Genomic DNA, 19327 nt, shown 5'->3' on the forward strand with positions numbered 1-19327 from the left:
GAGCATGCCCTGGGTGCACCACCCACTTGCTCTGGCATACAGTCTCTGGCAACTTACTTTATATGTAGTGTTTTATGTAAGACTTTGTCTAAAAAATGAATTTAAAGAATTGGTGAACATCAGTTATAAAACACATGGGCCTTCTCTCACTTTGCTATTTCTGGGTAATCTTGCAAAGGCCATGGTGACCCAACAGATTCTATTAAGCTGTTTTTGTGTTTATCTTGGAATTTCATTTTGCTTAGTTGGACCAAGAGTGAATCTCTGGAAAAACATATTGTTTGATAAATTTGCTTACCATTGTAATTCAGTGCATGAAAATTCTTATTTTTAAAATCTTATATTAGCCCTGGCCGGTTTGGCTCAGCGGTTAGAGCGTCGGCCTGCGGTCCTGAGAGACCCGGTTCGGTTCCCGCCAAGGGCGCGTACCTCGGTTGCAGTTTGTCCCCGGCCCTGGTCGGTCGTGCGGGTGGCAGCCACTCGATGTGTTCCTTTCACGTCGATGTTTCTCTCTCTCTCTCTGTTCCTCTCTCTCCCTCCCACTCTACCTGAACAAAAAAATGGGAAAATGTCCTCGGGTGAGGATAAAAAAAAATAATAAATAAATAAATAAAATCTTATACTAAATAGTGCATTTTTTTGTCTTCTTTTTGTTTTTTTTAATCTTAAACCTGAGGACATGTTTTTATTGATTCTTAGGGAGAGAGAAACATTGATGTGAGAGAAACATTGATCAGTTGCCTCTCGTATGCACCCTAACTGGGGATTGAACCTGCAACCTTCTGGTGTATGGGATGGTGCTCCAATCAATTGAGCCTGAGCCACCCAGCCAGAACTAAACAGTGTCTTTTTTTTTTTTCTTTTTAATCCTCACCTGAGGACATTTTCACATTTATCTTCAGATAGAGCAGGAAGGGAGAGACGGGGGGGGAGAGAGAGAGAGAGAGAGAGAGAGAGAGAGAGAGAGAGAAACAGAGAAACATCGGCATGAGAGAGAGACACTGAGTGGCTGCCACCCACACGACCCCAACCAGGCCGGGGACAAACTGCAACCGAGGCACATGCCCTCAGGAGGGAACCGAACCCGGGTCTCTCTGGACCACGGGCCGACGCTCCAACTGCTGAGCCAAACCGGCCAGGGCAACAGCGTCTTTTATTAAACAAGTCTTTTAATTTTTTTTTTCTTTAACTTTGCCTGTGAAGGAATTTGATCACATTTGAAAATGTTAATTATAATTTTAGATAGTAAAATCAGAGGAAGATCAGAAGTTATTTTGTTTTCAATTCTCATTTCTTACTGTTGGAAACAGAAGTTGTTCTGGTACTTTCTATTTTATTTTAAGATAAGGCTGACATTTGGAATTTGAGGTACCCACTAGATTGAGACCATTTTGTCTTTAAGGATTATTTTGACATTGTGAAGAACCCTATGGACCTTTCTACCATCAAGCGAAAATTGGACACAGGGCAGTACCAAGAACCCTGGCAGTACGTGGATGATGTCTGGCTGATGTTCAACAATGCCTGGCTCTATAATCGCAAGACATCCCGGGTCTATAAGTTTTGCAGTAAATTGGCAGAGGTCTTTGAACAAGAAATTGACCCTGTTATGCAGTCTCTTGGATATTGCTGTGGACGCAAGGTACAGTTTAAACTTTTTCTGGACACTGAACTTTCCTGGTTAGTCCAGCAGTTTGATGGTATGATAGACTCAACAATTTGGCCACACGTGTGTGTTGGGAAGTGCCCAAATGGAATAAAAGAGTTGATTGCTTGAAACTATATAATGGATGATCAAAGCTGGAAGTGCTTTAGGGGGAAGGCCTTGGGTTAAGCATTTCTGGCCGCTCTTGTGTACATTCACTATCAGTAATACGTGTCTGTTAGACACTAATTCTTTCATGTTGAATCCAAAAGTGTCTTTAAATAGCTGTGAAAGTTGTTAGAAAACTGTCCAGTGAACCAACAAGTAATTTACTAGCTGAATCTAACCCTCCATAGTAGACTAAAATGTTACCTGACAATAAATGGGATATATTTTTAGTTTAGTATTTTCTCCTTTGCTTTCGCAGTATGAGTTTTCCCCACAGACTTTGTGCTGCTACGGGAAGCAGCTGTGTACAATTCCTCGAGATGCAGCCTACTACAGCTATCAGAATAGGTAAGCATTGGGCAGCTTCCTGAATTACAGGACAAAAGTCTTATGGCAAGGCATGTTTGTCTGCTTATAGCCCAGGTACATTATTTCGTTTCCTGACATTCCAATGAAAGGGGCTACAATTTCAGTGTTTTTTGGTCACTCAGATAGGTTCACAGTCTCTTAATTTTAAGGAATGCGTTTATGGTATAAAAATTTAAGCTCACAACTGCTTGCTGTACTACTTGAATACATTCTTTCTTAAGCCATGATCTAGATTCTAAAAGGTAATTGGAGTTGAGAGTAACTCTTAATAAAGATTGACCTCCCTTTTTCAAGATACTAACAAAGTTGAAATATTGTATTTACTAGTCCCCATGTAAATATTTGCTTAATTTGGTCTGGACAGTCTGATGGAAAGACTTGCATTAGTGTTAATTCATTAAATAAAACTATATAGACTTTTTGTTTTTAATTAGTAGTACAGTACAGAATGAGATTTGGTGTTTTTAAGGAGTTCAAGAAAAACTTTTCTATCTGAAGATGGCCATTTCAGGGTTTTGTGAGTGGTAGGTATGCTTGAGAAATGTTTGCCATTCTCTTCAAATGTTGATGGATTATAAAGAATGTTATCTCCTATCTTAAGTAGAGAGAGAATGAAAATATTTTTTGTTGTTGGTTCCCCACACAAATAAGGCTTTCATATTTTGGGGATTATTTTGAAAATTGTTTTAAGTAGCCACATATTGCCATAGAATGAGGCAGTATGCCTTGAAGCACAGGTTGTAAATCTTTGTCAAATTTAGTTACATTGCCTCCGTTTTATGAATCGACAACTAGATTCTTTATGCGACCACAAAAAAGCTTCATGCCTAAGTTCAAATATTAAATGTCAACATTAGAGTTTGTGATGTTTTGATTATTTTTATCTTGTTTGCTTAGTAATTACTTTATGTTCTGATACTTTGAAGAAGATAAGTAGAGGGCTTTTTATTATTGTTTGTTTAGAGGTCCATGCACAGGCTTGAATAATTTGGAATTTTGAAATTATTTTTCTTCCAATTATGTTTTTAAAGAATTTTAATTTTTTTAAAAAGTATATAACCATATTCAATGTTATTAATAACTTAAATCAAATTTCTACTTAAAAAAAAAACAAAAAAAAACTTCTTGACCTAAAAATTTTTAAGAAAACGTTTCTAAGCCTTGTCCGGCTCACTTACCTGAGTACTGTTTGGTGTAGTGAAATGCTGATGTGAGAGAAAAGATGGATGTCCCCAGAAAGGAACCTCTACTGGAATTGCAGCCTGTACAACTGTCATGCTGAAAATATTTCATATTTGGAATTTAATTTCTGTCTTAGGTTGTCCTCCTATCAATGGAAACGTTTTAAGACAAAGTTTGAAATTATACCACAGCCCCTTTGTAATGGAATCTCTCCCATAGTGACAAGTGTTCTGAAAGTTCTGGTCCATCCATTATAGTTTTAGCTTCGTAACCTTCAGCACATCCCACAGTGTATCAAGCTTAACCTTCTTGTTTGTGATATGGGCACAGTAACCCTTCCGTGACAGTCTCAGTTGTCAGTCTTTAATGAAATAATAAATAGTGTTTGGAAACTGTTATGTGCCAAGGAAAATATAATCATGAAATTTTAAGAGAATAGGTTAAAATACTCTAATAAAACGTCCCTGCTACTAGGTGGCCAAAACAGTTTGGGTATAGAAGGAAGAACAGGCAGCACATTGCTTACCACTATCTCTTAAAGTTTTGAGGCCTTTTCATTGTTGGTTTCATTCCGAGTCTTTTGGGACCCTGCCTTTGCTAATTTGCACAGATTCTGGTCATATTTAAGTTGAGAGCAATTAAAGTTCAATAAATTGATAGCATCATGGTACATTACTTACCCCTGGAGAAGGTTACTGATGGAGTGTAAACAGGATTGTTTTGAAAGTTCTGAAATATTCAATTTTAATTCTATATAGAGCTTCATTTTTACTGAACAAAGTAATGTATTTTTCTTAAGAATAGAAACAAATAAAAGTTGAATTTTTTAAGAATAACATTTTGTAAGTGTAGGCATATTACCTTAATCTCACTAAATGTGCTTTCTAGAATATTGAACTTGAAGAGATTAACATGTAATTATAAGAAAGCAATGGCCTAATTCTGTGTTGGACGTTTTAACTGCTTATATTTTTATTCTCAACTTTGACTATTTATGAACACTGTGCTGTTCTTATGAATCATTATTTTGGCACTTGTAGCCCTAAACTGTTTGGGCACTAAAACAATAGAAAATCCTAGAGACCATTTAAACAAGTGAAACCAATGTATAAAATAAATCTATGGTTATATTTTCACTTGTTTCCATACTTGAAAACTTGAAAGAAACTCATGTTGGGAAAACTGTTCTATAAATTTTCTAATTATTATCTATAGGTAAGATAGATGTTATCTATAGGTACCCCAGTTATTTGTATATACTGATATGGGACTTAAAACAATCTGCATTTGAAAATTACTCCATACATTAAATTATCCTTACAAATAAACTATGCAGTTACATTGTGTTAACTTTAGGTACCCAGATGTACATCATCATCAGATTATGTGAAGTATTTCTCCTTTATAATTCCATGTTCATCAAACTGCCTCCTTCACACAAGGCAGAATGTCAACTAGGCTTTTACAGTGAAAAGTGAATTTCTGAATCGATTTGTATTTCCAGGGTGAATAAAGTTTGGACTAAGTAATAAGATATGGGCCGTATGATGTTAACATTGTCACCCACTGATTGCCAGGGTTGTTGCAGCTTATTTGACCAGATGGGTGACCATGCTCCCTTCTGTCAACTGTGGTCATTTCTAGGAAGGTTATTAGAGTGAGTCCCTGGGCCCCCTCTTCCTCCCCTCAAAAATCTCAACAGGTTTGATTCTCCCATGTCTCTGGCATTGCTTTGGGACAGGCACTAGTGTGTGTTAATTCTCTGTCCCTCTCAGTTACTGATCCTGAGGTTTTTCAGGGATAGGAGTTAGTTACACACAGAGCATAGGTTTCTGCAGCCACTTCATGGGCAGCCACTCTGCCATCAATGATTTGTCCCAGGCTCGTTCACTCCATTGGAAAATAATGGGTTTATGATTCTTGTTTCCTAGATATTGCTGGACTTGATGTCCTGCTTGAACAAAAGCTAAGAATTTGTTCAAGATTTTAAAACCATTTAGAGGCTCGTATGTAATTATTGTGGCAGTTTTATTTCAAAATGTGTTCAGTGGTGCTTTTCTGGCTAGTCCACAGTGGCTGTGTCTTTAAACATAAAATGAATGGGAACACTCAATTCCTAGTTTTATTTTTTAAAAGGGAACTATTTTGCATGGACGGGATATCTTTTTTGCCTGTTGTTCTGGTTGCCACTGAATTGATTTATAGTTTCTGTACTTTCATTCTTTCTTGCCAAGAGATGATCATGTCCTCCTGCACATGAAAATTCTTTCACTACATGATTTTAAGTCTTCATAGGAATATTTACAAAGTAGTGAATAGCCAGAATATTGCTATGGTTCATTCAGGAGGAAAAAAAAGATAATATACAGGGGTGGGCAAAATAGGTTAAATTACGAACCATCATTACCTAAAACATAAATCATAAGTACTAGGATACAAAATAGTAATAAGAACACAAAGACAAATAATACAAATAAATAATACAATAATTAATAAGTACATAATAAATAAGCTTTGTTTCACATATTCACAACTATAAACCTACTTTTGCCCACCCCTGTATATATTCTGAAACAATGTAATCTGTTTGTTTCTGGTCAGGGTTTTTAATCTTGGCAGAATTCATTGATTTACTTAGTCCTAAATAAACAGGTCCCAACAAGAAACTTTCATTAATCCAATTGTTATCCACAGGAAATTTGTCATGTTCTTCATCAACAAAATGAAAAACTGTATAATCTTGGGGTGTGTGCATGCTCTAAAGTTTTATGCCTTTAATTTACTATATGCATTTAGCCAGTGAAACATAGCAAACAGAATGCTCAATGTGTTCAATTAAGATTAGAATTAGAACTTGTGGAGGACCTATTTTAGTAATGAAGAACAACTAGCCAGGTGGTGCTGACTCAATCATTTGTAGTGTGTGTGTGTGTGTACGCGCGCGTGTGCGTTGTGTGAGTGAAGCTGTAAGCTGCTGCATCTCCTTCTGTACTCTTGGTTCAGTGTGGCACTCCAAGTCTTGTCATAGTGTCTTTAACACTAATCCTCTTGGCATCTTGTAGACATAGTTTTGAGCACTAAAATTGCATTTTATTGTGCTGCCGTCACTACCTTATACTCATCCTTTTTGCTTGTATAAGTCACCTCCATTCTATTTTTACAGTATTGTGTGCCCATCTTGTTTTATGCAGCATCAGCGTGCACTTTTGTTGTTCTCATTCGTGTCCTTTCCAAACATTTAATAGTTTTTATTTTAATTGTTCTTATTTGATAGCTTGAGCCGAGGCTCTGTATTATCTTACAAGAAATTGGGGTTATGGATAATTTCTCAAATGCAGATTGTGCTTTAAAGATTAACTCTCTAAATTTGCTTAACTTGGATTGTCACCAAGTCAGAGCATCTCAGATTGATGAATGATCGGTCCCAGTACCAAAAAGTTTAAATCAAAGCTTAGAGTTGAATTTTAAGTCTTTAATATTGTTTGTGGATTTACATATATTGTATTGTTTATACAATATATCACAGTTTTTTCTTTGTATATTCTTATTGATAAATGGCTGGAAAGTCTTTGACCCCGATTGCATTTCTGTTAAATGTTTGTCTAGAATATGGATTTGGTTTCATTTGTATTGTAACCCAATTAAGTGATTAACATGAGAAAAAAGATGGGAAAAAAATTAAAACCAGTTTTGGGTGCTGAACATTTTTTATACCTTTAAAGATCTGGCTGAAATACCAGAAATAAAATCTCTGAATTGCTGTCAAGCATAAATTTTCCATTTTGAAAAATAAGCTTTTTCTGTTTAAATTGTTTTTTTAAGGCCTTTTGTCAGACTGTTTTGTTCAATGTAAATTTTTTCCATTTCAAACCCTGAAATTATATTTGATTTTCTCTAAGTAATAACAAAATCCAAACGTCTAAATTTAAGCTCCTTATAATTCTAGTATTAACAACTCTTTGCAAACATTTGCATCTTGGAGCTGAACTGAGCCCTGTCGTTGTTAGTGATGATGGCCTGTGATGTGTGCAATGAGACCGAATGCTAATCAATGCTTTGCCTTGGCTTTCTGCTCTGTGTTGTCTTGGTGTTTGCGTCTTACCTCTATGTCTGTGCTATTTGTTCCCTTCCCTGTTCTCTAATCCTGCCCTTCCCCACCTGCCCCTGTTCCTCTCATTGTTCTCACTGACCCATCAATCAACCAACAACGCCCCCCCTTCGTCGTGGTGATCTGCCCTGCTCTGATTGGTGGCTTCGTTGCTTGGGTGGCTGTGTGTTATGATGGACCAGTTCACCCAAGTATGGCCTTCTTGCTGACAGGTATCATTTTTGTGAGAAGTGTTTCACAGAGATCCAGGGGGAGAATGTTACCCTGGGTGACGACCCTTCACAACCCCAAACGTAAGTACCATCCTGTCATTTTTCTTGGGGGTTACTCTTTAATTATTTTTGTTTCTTGTTCATAAGTAAAAGGGAAGTACCACTGCTGTTTTGACTTGTTTGTAGTATATTATATCATATTAACTATTCTCACATTCATACTTTACATGTAGCTGTTTTAGCTGAACACCAGTGCCACTTCCGTGTTCTTCCCTGCACTCAAGACTGTGATGCCATGCAGTTCACTGGTCTCTCTTGACCGTGTTGTGACCCTTCTTTTATTTATTTTTTTTCTTTATTGATTTTTAGAGAGAGGGAGAGGAGGAAGAGGGAGAGAAAGATAGAAACATCGATGAGAAAGAATATTGATTGGCTGCCTCCTGCATGCCCCCCAATGGGGATTTGGCCTACAACCTGGGCATATGCCCTGACCAGGAATCAAACTGGCGACCTCTAGGTGCATGGGTCAACGCTCAACCATTGAGCCACACCGGCCAGGCTGACCTTTCTTTTAAAACACTTGGCTTTTCCTAGTGGCTGTCATCCTCCATTTTGGGAAATTGTGGATTTTCTGTTACACCTAAGAAACCAGGTAACCCTATTCACAGAACTGGCAGTAGCAAAAAAAAAAATGGGTCTTGTATACCTACCTTCATCTTGATCTTTTAAGTTGTGAAGCAAATAGAACACAGATAATGAGCTCCCAGAGTGTGAATGTATCTCCTTCCTTGCTGGAGACTTGACTCTTGCTCACTAGGTCCAATGCAGACAGGCCTGAGTTGGCTCATTCATTCCTTCACTGAGTCTACCTTTTCGTCCCGTTGCCTGCCTTCTGTGGTCAGCTCATTTATATGCTTGAGATGCCTGAAAACCTGGCAGCCACCATGTCTGCCCAGGACTACTAGTGTTCTGGATTCTCTCTTTTCTCTGGACTCTGCCATGATTCCTACCACACTGGCTAGACTGCTAGTGCAATGTCCCCCCACAGGCAACAGGGCCTCCCACTAAAGCAGTTTCCAGCAATGTAGGACACTTACTCTATGACACATGGTTCCTTTATTCTAATGCAAAACAAACCATAGCCACTTACATGACATACAAACCAAAATGACAGATAGTTTACCTATTCAATTTATTTTTCTATTCCTTGTCATCTTAATCTTTTGGTCCTATTGTATGATTAATAATTGGATTGTATAATTCTGTAAATCAGAAGTAATTCACATATACACTGATCATAACAAAAGGACAGTAGAAACCAAATACTCAGCCTTTTAAGAGTAAAATAGCCTCACCCTGGCCAGTTTGGCTCAGCGGTTAGAGCGTCGGCCTGCGGTCCAGAGAGACCCGGGTTTGGTTTCCACTAAGGGCACGTACCTCGGTTGCAGTTTGTCCCCGGCCCTGGTTGGTCATGCGGGTGGCAGCCACTCGATGTGTCCCTTTCACGTCAATGTTTCTCTCTCTCCCTCCCACTCTGTTTGAACAAAAAATAGAAAAAGGTCCTCTGGTGAGGATTTAAAAAAAAAAAAAAAAGGTAAAATATCCTCAGGTAGATGCTGACCTTGTATCATTGAGGGAATATTATAATTAAAAGAACTGGTTATGTCCTGGCTGGGTGACTCGATTGGAGCATTGTCCTATACACCAAAAAGGTTTTAGGTTCAATTCCCGGTCAGGGCGCCTATGTGGGGTGGGGGGCAACCGATTGATGTTTCTCTCTCCCTCCCTATTTCTCTCTCTAAAAATCAATTTTAGCCCTGGCCGGTTTGGCTCAGCGGTTAGAGCGTCGGCCTGTGGTCCCGAGAGACCCGGGTTCGGTTCCCGCTAAGGGCATGTACCTCGGTTGCAGTTTGTCCCTGGCCCTGGTTGGTCGTGCTGGTGGCAGCCACTCGATATGTCCCTTCACGTCGATGTTTCTCTCTCTCTCTCTTCCTCTCTCTCCCTCCCACTCTATCTGAACAAAAAATGTCCTCGGGTGAGGATAAAAAAAAAAAAAAAAAAAAAATCAGTAAAAATCAATTTTAAAAAAACTGCTTACACCAGTTATCAGTTAAATCCAGTAGCCACTCACTATGTAGATTTGATTGAAAATTAACAGGTTTTAATTTCAACACAATCTTGCCGTCATATTTTGACTAGTCCTAATTAAATCTTGTAATAAGTGTTGGTGATAGTGAGGAGGAAATATTCTGAGAAAGAGAAAAATAAATGGTAATGCTTTCTGTAGAATTGAATTTTATATGTCCATGCCATCATTGCATTTACTTGAGATTTTAGCCGACCATTACTTTCATTTGAAGAACTAGTAATAAAATAATATCCCAGAAACTGTAGTTTATACTCAACAGATAATTCAGTTAATTAACATTTTTTTATTTTTTTTAAACAAGGACAATTTCGAAGGATCAGTTTGAAAAGAAGAAAAATGATACCTTAGATCCTGAACCGTGAGTATATAGCTATTTCTTTCTGTCTTTTAGATTTTAGTTTCGGGTCAGGGAATTTTCTCCTTATGATTGAGTTGTGGGAGCAGACATGATAATACTTTGCCTTTGGTGGAATTTTATTGTGTGAAGTTATTTTAGATATGAATTATTCTTTAACTCACACAAAATATGTATGTCTCTGTGACATGTTCTTCAATTACTGAATTTTAACAGTGATAAGATTTAGATGGATGTTTGGTTCTATTAGAACCTCTCTAGTAAGTTGGTCATTGGTGTTTTTAAGAAGCCATTTAGTGTGAATCTTTAGAAACCAAAGGTAGGAATATTTGGTGGAGTATTGCTAGGGAAATTAAAAAACAAAAACCGCCCTGGCCAGTTTGGCTCAGAGGTTGGAGCATCAGCCTGTGGACCAGAGGAGAGTCCCGGGTTTGGTTCTCACTAGGGGCACATACCAAAAAACAAAACAAACAAACAGAATACTCTTAGAAACCACTTTGTGAAAATAAATAATGGGAAGCCTGATGTATGTTTTTGCCACTGTTTTTGGTATGGTGTATTTTCAAAGGGCATTGTCAGATATTTGAATTTCCTTCAGTGCTCTGTGAGAATGCTGTGTTTGCAAAGTTTGCTTTGTGATAGTCCCTAACAAGGCTTCAGAGCTCCTTCAATATGGCATCCCCTTTCAGGTTCCCAAAACCAAGTCCTGAGAGCATCTCAGTGTGTGGAGAGGCCCCTTGTGTTCTATCCCTATGGTGAATGCCCTTTCAGAGCTGCTTGGTGAACACAGGCTCCAGCACCATTGGGTATTTGGGAAGTGTGGCTGTGGTGCGTCCAGAACTGAGAAACAGGTCCTCCCCTCTCTTGGCCCAACCCTCCAGCTTTAAGAAAGCCTATTGCTGCAGTGGAACACACAGACTTTCCACCCAGGCTTCATTTTGAAACCTGACTTTATTTTGGGGAGCTTACTTGTCTCCTACTAGCAGTGCCCAGACTGGGTACACATTGACTGCCAGAGCTCCAGCCTGAGCAAAATGCCTAGTGCATGAGGGAGTACCTCCCCAGGGCTTTAATGACCAGTGGATTGTTTATCCTGGTTGTCTAGTTCCCTATTCATATATGTTCTCCCCTGTTGTTTTTCAGTTTCACGATGATTTATATTCATCTTTCAATTTCAAAATAGATTATACTGGAATATTCATTGCTAGGCAGTGGGCAACACAGGTGAATCAAGGCAGGGGGCTTTGTCCTGCAGTACAAGAGACAGATGGATTGTGGCACAGACAGCAGGAGGCAGTAAGATGGTCCAGAGTTGAGGGGTCCTGTTCTAAGGCATAATGGTATTCCAGAAAAGGTGACACATCTGGGAGCAGGTGTTGGGAAGAGTAAGAGTATTCTAGACACAAAGGAGTGAAGGAACATAAGATACTCAACAGCACCACAGGTAAGCTCAAGTGGTTGAGAGGTAGGGGAAGTGGATGGAGCCCCATGAGATGTGGAGGAAAGGCACTAGGTGCAGAGCCCCTTACACTGCTCTTTGACTTGTAGATTTTCTCCTGGGTGTGCTGGGAGGTTTGGGGGGATATCATTGGCTTCTGTTACGAAAAGATCACCCTGGATCTATGAGGTGGATTCACCAAAGAGGGAGACTTTGCTCCCTAGTAGAGAAGGTAGTTTGCTCTCTAGTAGGGAAGCAGCTTAGGCAGGAAGTGGAAAGCCAACCTGAATAGCTTTCTGGTGGAAAAGACTACATTGGGAGGTGAGGAAAGGGCCAATCCAGATGGTAGCTAGCGGGTGAGGAAAGGGCCAGTCTAGGTGGCAGTTTAGGTAACCGCATGAATAAAAACACAAGAAGGAGAGTCAACCAATTGGTTAGTAATAGAAGGGGAGAGAGGTCGAAATTCAAAATTGATAGACGGGTCTAGAACCATATATCCTTTTTTTTTTTTAAATTCCTCTTCCTTGACATTGAAGGGAAGGACTTAAGAATGTGAATGTCTTTGGAGCAGGCACAGAAACTGAGGAAGTTATTGCCTACTGACCTTTTAAATTCTTAACCGAGCTCAACTGCTGAAATTTCAGAGAAGGAGCTGGTTGGCAGTGATGGAGTCCTTGGGGAGGGAGTGAAGGTTCAGCATGGGGTTGCCAGAGTATACTCAAGACAGCCAGTTAATGGTGGTGGTGATTTGCACAGTTTTGCATGTGTGTCCTCCAGCAGAGCAGGAACAGAGAAGCTGGGTTAGACTCGATTTGTGGTTGAAGCCTTGCTCAGCAAGGACAGTGGAAAGATTGGGGGCTTGATAGACAATAGTGAATGCTTGTGTCAGGGAACAGGCTCAGTATCCAGGCTTATTGGAAGAGCCTGAACTCGAGAATTTGGGGGAAATGTACTTTTAATAGGTTTTGACCTTTAATTAAGTATGTTCGCAATTAAGCTTTCCAGGTGAGCTTGGATGGGGACTGCAGCAGAGTGGGCAAGTGCTCAGTATCCCCTTGCTCTCCAGTGTTTACTTGAATAAGGACTGCCATTTACCAGTCAGCTTGGGACTTCCCACCTTTGTGACTAAGAACAGACATTTCTTGTGCTTAGGCATAAGAATAAGTGTTTATGCCCTGGCCGGTTTGGCTCAACGGTTAGAGCCATCGGCCCGCGGACTAGAGAATCCTGGGTTCAGTTCCCGCTCAGGGCACGTACCTCCATTGTAGTTTGTCCCCGGCCATGGTTGGGATCGTGTGGGTGGCAACCACTCGATGTGTCTCTTTCACATCAATGTTTCTCTCTCTCTCTTTCTCCTTCTCTCCTTCCTGCTCTATCTGAAGATAAATGCGCAAAAAAAAAAAAAAGTCAAGTGAGGATAAAAATAAATAAATGTTTATAACACTGAAAGTAATTGTTCTCTGTTACTAAAGTCAGTTTAGGCATGTGCAGTTTCTTAGGGCAAGTGTTGGTCTTCAAGATGTGTAGTACTGTCAGAAATACTGGCCCATAAAATGTACCTTTATTATAGCACTTTTTAAAAGTAGGGTTCGTGCCCTGGCCAGTATGGTTCAGCGGTTAGAGCGTCGGCCTGCAGTCTGGAGAGACCTGGGTTTGGTTCCCGCTAAGGGCGTGAACCTTGGTTGCAGTTTGCCCCTGACCCTGGTTGGTCGTGCGGGCGGCAGCCACTTGATGTGTCCCTTTCACGTTGATGTTTCTCTCTCTTCCTCTCTCTCTCTCTCCTACTCTATCTGAACAAAAAATGGGAAAATGTCCTCAGATGAGGATAAAAAAATAAAAAATAAATAAAAGTAGGGTTTGTTCCTGATTACAAAGGAGATTGGGAGAAGAGGAATGAGGCATGTTCAAAGAAGGGGAAAAAGTCAGCTTTTTCTACAGAAAATATACTGGTGCATTTTTAAAGTACAACTGAATCAGTCAACAGATGCATTAATGCCAGATGCTCGAAGTAATCAAGAGGAAAAGGTGTGAACAGACCACTCTGTTGTGTGGTTCTGTGTGCATTTCAGTGTGCTTTCTTTGTCTTCTAGTTTTGTTGATTGCAAGGAGTGTGGCCGGAAGATGCATCAGATTTGTGTTTTACACTATGATATCATTTGGCCGTCAGGGTGAGTAATTTCCTGTGTTCTTGGGAAAAGTAAAGCAGTTTTGCAGATTGGAGGGGAGGGTGCCTGCTGCTGCTGCTGCTTCTGCTGCTGCATTTCATTCATTGTTGTCAGCAAGAATTCAGCAATTAAGATAGATGGCAGTTGGTTCTAAATTTTAAGTCTTAACTGTGTTTGCCTGCTTTAGGAATTGTAGAATCAAAGCAGTCTGCCTCTTCACTTTTGTATAATGATGTGATTTAAACTGCCAATGAAGTATTTTAATGCTGCATTTCCCTAGTTTGGCAACGTATACTGTTTTATATAATCTGATCACGCCCATTATGTTTTTACAGCTTTGTGTGTGACAACTGCTTAAAGAAAACTGGCAGGACTCGAAAAGAAAACAAATTCAGTGCTAAGAGTAAGTTGTGAAAGGATTTCTGTCTCCTGGTCTGTATATTGTAGAAGTTTGTATAATTATCCAGTTTTCCTTTGGTTCCTCAACACGTGGCTCTAAAGCTAATTTATCTGTGAGTTTGTATTTTTCTTGTCTTCCCCTAAAGAGAACCATTTGACCTGATCATTATGTCAGAATCAGCTTTATGATCAATCTATGTTTGAGATGAAAGTTTAGAAAGCTTAGATATATAGGAAACTGTAAATTCTGAGAGAGCAAGTTTGTCAGCAGATCCTTCTCAAGGAGCTTAGACCTCCTCCAAAACACACACGCTCGTGTGCACACACACGCTCGTGTGCGTGCGCATGCGCGCGCGCTCTCTCTCTCTCTCTCTCTCTGTATCTCTATCTCTACCTCTATCTCTATCTCTCTGATGTTCTGTCTGGGACCTTGTATGGGGAGCTGCTTGCCCATTACTAGCTATGGACCCTGCTGTTGTGAGGGGTGACCCTCTTGGGTTCCCCGGGAATTGGCCACCATCCACCCAGGATTGGTAGGAGCCTAGTCTGCACAAAGACTTGTTGGGAATGTCACTGCTGCATTTAGAGTGGCTGTTACTATCTGTTTATGATAGCAGTCCATTGCTACTAAAAGTAACTTTTCATAAGTAGTTCTGATTTTTTTTTTTAACAGCTGTCATTCTTTTCAAAAGCGTATGATATGTAACCTTTTTCACTTGGTTCTCAAGTAGTGGGGCCACCTTCCACAGCATGGCCTTCCCAGGCTGTCCTTTTACTGAGTTAAATTTTTTTTCTCTATTGATTTTTAGAGAGGAAGAGAGGGGAGAGACAGATAGAAACATCGATGAGAGAGAACATCAAGGGGCCGCCTCCTGCATGCCCGGCACTGGGGGTTGGGCCAGCGACCTCTTGGTACATGAGTTGACGCTCACCCACTGAGCTACACCAGCCAGGCCCTTTGGCTGAGTTGATAACGAACCTGGATAGGAAAGCTACCTGCAGCAGAGCCTTAAAGCATACCTACCCAGTACTCCCTGCAGCTCTCACCTTTTTCCAGCAGAACAAGTGACTGGCACTCTGCTCAGGATGTCCACAGCAAGCCTGAGGCCATCTGAAGTGCTGGGAACAGAAGAGAGGGAGAATGGAGGGAGAGAACACATGCAGGGTGAAGAAGGGGAAGTGAAGCAGGCAAGGAGGAAACCACTCCATAGGCTTCCAAGTCATTGTCAATTCAAGTTTAAACTCTGTAGTTACTAAAATCTATAGTTATCCTATATCTTAAACTCATTTTTGTAAAACATTTTGAAATGCTGAGGAACTCTTTGCCTATTGTAATATTTCTCTTTAGATTCGAGTTTCTCAGCTGAGCCACTGTTGACAGTCGGGACCAGATAATTCTTTGTTATGATAGCTGTCCCGTGCTTTGTAGAATTTTAGCAGCGTCCCTGGCCTTGGTCCACTAGATCAGTGACACTACCCCTACCCTCACCCTCATGAGTGGTGACCATCAGAAATATCTCCAGACCTTTCCAGATGTGCCCTGAAGGGGCACATTTGCCCCCAGGTGAAAAGCCCTACTTTAGAGGATCCATTCTGAGTAAGGTCACTAAAGTAGGTCAGCAACTTAGAAACACTTGCCTAGGCCATAGCTGTGGTGATCAAATGAAATTACCAGGAGAGTTAGGCCTCACTAGAAGAGTAGCTTCAGCTGGAAGGCAAAAGGGTAGAGATGGGGGTATGGGGGTCACAGAAGAGTTCAAGAGCTGGCCCAGCTCCCACACCACCCCAGTGTCCAGAGAATAGTAGAGAAAGACACATGGACCTTTGATAGATGATCTTTAGGGTTTAAGATCGAGGATATTTGCTTACAGAAAAGGACCTCAGAAGTCTAGTGTCAGTGACCCCTTATATTTTGGTTTGAATAGTCTTTGCGAGTTTTGTAGATCACAAAGAAAAGTTGGCCTCATTCATATTTACACTGAGTACTAGAAATGTCTTTCAGCTGCTAATCAGTGAATGATAGTCACAACTGACCATCCACCCAAAGCCACCTCCCTACCTTACACCACACATGTAACTCAACTTCGGGTGGTTAAAGGGAACACCTGCAAATGCACTCAAGGTCACAGTAAGAGTGTTTTTACTATGTTGGGTTATTAAAAACCTTCCTAAAAAAAAAAGAAGAAGAAGAATGAGAAAGCAATAGGCTAAAGGATTTGATCACAGAAAGAGAAATAAAAATACATGCCACCCCACCCCCATCCCCCACCAAGGCTGGAGGAAGGGCCTGCTGCATAAATACCGGGAGACCTGAAATACCTTCATGTGTGCATCACATGGATGAGAATCGCTCTGCTTTCCTCCAGGAGAAATTGCATCCCCAGTTATTTGTATCTCTGAGCTTGTGCTGGCTGCTTTCTGTTTTCATTGTACCTTCCTATATGTAATACCTGTGCTCTTCTCATGGGGAGCAGCTCTCCAGCCCTCTTTACATTTCACAGTACTCAGTTTGGTGCTTATTGTCACAGATTGTCTTAAGTATCTCGTTTTTTAGTGCAGGTAACTCAGGTGATTTGAAGAAAAAAGTAAAGGCCTAGTTTTATTTTATTTATTAGTTCCGTTTATTGATTTTTAGAGAGAGAGGGAAAGAGAAACACTGATGTGAGAGCAAGCGTAACATAAATTGGCTTCCTCCCAAAAACCTCCACACCAGGGATTGAGCCCAAAACCCAGTCATTCCCTTGACCAGGAATCAAACCGGCAACCTCCTGGTGGTGTACAGAACAACGCCCAGCCTACTTAGCCACACTGGCCAAGGCAAAAGACCTAATTTTAAAGGTCCTTCCATTTGCTTTTTGAAAATCATAGTATGTGGGTCATATTTTCATAAGGAAAGGGGGATTCCCTCACTACAGTGGCCCGTGTTAGCTGTGTCCTCCCTTCTGAATTGGAAACTGCCTCATGAGGGAACAAAACGTACTCAGCAGCAGCATGGAGAGGGAATGGGGGAACACAGACAACAACATGAAACTTTTCTTCAGGGACTTCACAAAGACAAGACAAGTTGGCCTGTGGGTCCCTTGCAGCTAATGTTGCATTTCTCAGGATAGCTGTCTCAGGTATGGGGTATGCATAATATAAGAGGTCCAGAGTGTACAGGGTACATCTTCATCAGCATGTACTATAGATCACAAATCCACTCCCACTCATTTTTATAGCTTTTCAAGTTTTTATTTTCCTGTGAGGTTTTTATTTTATTGCCATTGTATTTTTTTTCCTTTTTAAATCATTTTTCTTGAGGTGTAACGTACATCAAAAAAACTCTACCACTGGTATGTTTATTGTAGAAAAGTGGAATTAGTCTAAATGTTCCATATATTTCTTAACCTCAGTTAAGAATCTTCTGAAATGCTAAATAGCTTTTAAGAAACATTTCTGCCCTGGCCGGTTTGGCTCAGCGGTTAGAGCGTCGACCTGCGGTCCGGAGAGACCCGGGTTCGGTTCCCGCTAAGGGCACGTACTTCGGTTGCAGTTTGTCCCCGGCCCTGGTTGGTCGTGCAGATGGCAGCCACTCGATGTGTCCCTTCACGTCGATGTTTCTCTCACTCTCTCTCTCTTCCTCTCTCTCCCTCCCACTCTATCTGTACAAAAAATGGAAAAATATCTTCGGGTGAGGATAAAAAAAAAAAAAAGAAACATTTCTTACTTGGCTGGTGTGGCTCAGTTGAGTGCCATCCCATGCACCAAGAGAGGTCATAGGTACCCATCAGGGCACATGTAGTTGGGTTTGATCCCCATAGGGGGTGTGCAGGAGGCAGTCGATTGATGTTTCTCTCTCACCAATGTTTTTATCTGTCTCCTTCTCCCTTCCTCTCTCTCTAAAAAATCAATTAAAAAAATAAAACAGCCCTGGCCAGTTTGGCTCAGCGATTAGAGCATTGGCCTGCAGACCAAGAAGTCTCGGGTTCAGTTTCCGCTAAGGGCACATACCTCGGTTGTGGTTTGTCCCCAGCCTCAGTTGGGGTCATGTGTGTGGCAGCCAGTGGCTGTGTCTTCCTCACATTGATGTTTCTCTCTCTCTCTCTCACCCCCTCTCTCCCTCCCGCTCTATCTGAAGATAAATGCAAAAAAAAAATGTCCTTGGGTGAGGACATTTTTTTTCTCATTAGTGTTGTAAATATTTTTATTTATCCTCACTCAAGGATATTTTTCCATTGATTTTCAGATAGAGAGGGAGGGAGGGAGGGAGGGAGAGAAACATTGATTGGTTGCCTCCTACACGACCCCAACCAGGGCCAGGGATCGAACTGCAACCGAGGTATGTGCCCTTGACCAGAATGGAACTTGTGACTCTTTAGTCTGAGGGTTGATGCTCTAACTGTGGACCCAAACTGACCAGGGCTTGTAAATAGTTAAAAATCAATAAATATAAAGAAAAAGCTTTAAAATCTCATTATATATAAATAATCGTTATGAACCTTGTGTTACTCTCACTGTTAGTCTTTTTCCTGTGTGCAAGGAGTTTTTTAATGCTGTGACTAATGTTATGCCTCTGGGTAGCTTGCTCTATATCCCCTGTCACAGTGGGCCATGCCTGGGCAGTCCCTCGGAGAAAGGGTTGTGGAAGGGAGGAGGAGCCTACCCTGGAATGGAGCTGGGGCAGGTCTGGGTACCAAGACAGTGTCCGTGTGCTTGCCCTGATAGGAACACACAGAATCAGTTGGCCTTGGGATGTTCTGACCATGCGCTCTGTCTTAACTCTGTAGTGGGGACTCTCTCAAAGCTGGGCAGAAAGGGAAGAATGAGTCAAGGAATTCATGTTCACCAACCCTGCCCTCTTCCAGGAAAAACAGTGGCAGGCTCCTTGCTTCCATTAGAGTTGTGGTGTTGCACAGCTGTGAACCTGAACAGCCATGTGTGGGAGTACCCAGGACCAGCTCTCTGCCTCACTAGGGCCTTGGAGGGGGCGAGCAAAAGGCTGATGGGCACGGCATGGCTCTCCTCATGACTGCCTCTCCCACTTTACTCCACAGCCCATCTTCTTTCAGATTCAGGTCCACCTTCATGGCTCTTCTGCCACTTATAATTCAAAAAAGACAGAACTATCTGGGCCCTTGATGGCAACTTTTCAGGTGTA

At 41.0% G+C, this 19327-nt stretch overlaps 1 protein-coding gene across 6 annotated transcripts in view; it reads left to right on the forward strand.

The window, feature by feature from the left end:
• The window catches only part of LOC118641604 (CREB binding protein), a 149398-nt gene that overhangs the window by 117144 nt on the left and 12927 nt on the right, over positions 1-19327 (forward strand). For 4 of the 6 annotated variants that reach the window (XM_036278906.1, XM_036278904.1, XM_036278907.1 and 1 more), the window contains 6 exons: positions 1403-1642; positions 2073-2161; positions 7655-7765; positions 10135-10191; positions 13717-13794; positions 14127-14194. In XM_036278906.1, the coding sequence (XP_036134799.1) occupies positions 1403-1642; positions 2073-2161; positions 7655-7765; positions 10135-10191; positions 13717-13794; positions 14127-14194 (643 nt within the window). The remainder of the gene's footprint in view (positions 1-1402; positions 1643-2072; positions 2162-7654; positions 7766-10134; positions 10192-13716; positions 13795-14126; positions 14195-19327) is intronic. The other 2 variants (XM_036278910.1, XM_036278905.1) reach the window with 1 other exon arrangement.

This window comes from Molossus molossus, unplaced genomic scaffold, assembly GCF_014108415.1.
Source record: "Molossus molossus isolate mMolMol1 unplaced genomic scaffold, mMolMol1.p scaffold_m16_p_3, whole genome shotgun sequence".
Classification (NCBI taxonomy): domain Eukaryota; kingdom Metazoa; phylum Chordata; class Mammalia; order Chiroptera; family Molossidae; genus Molossus; species Molossus molossus.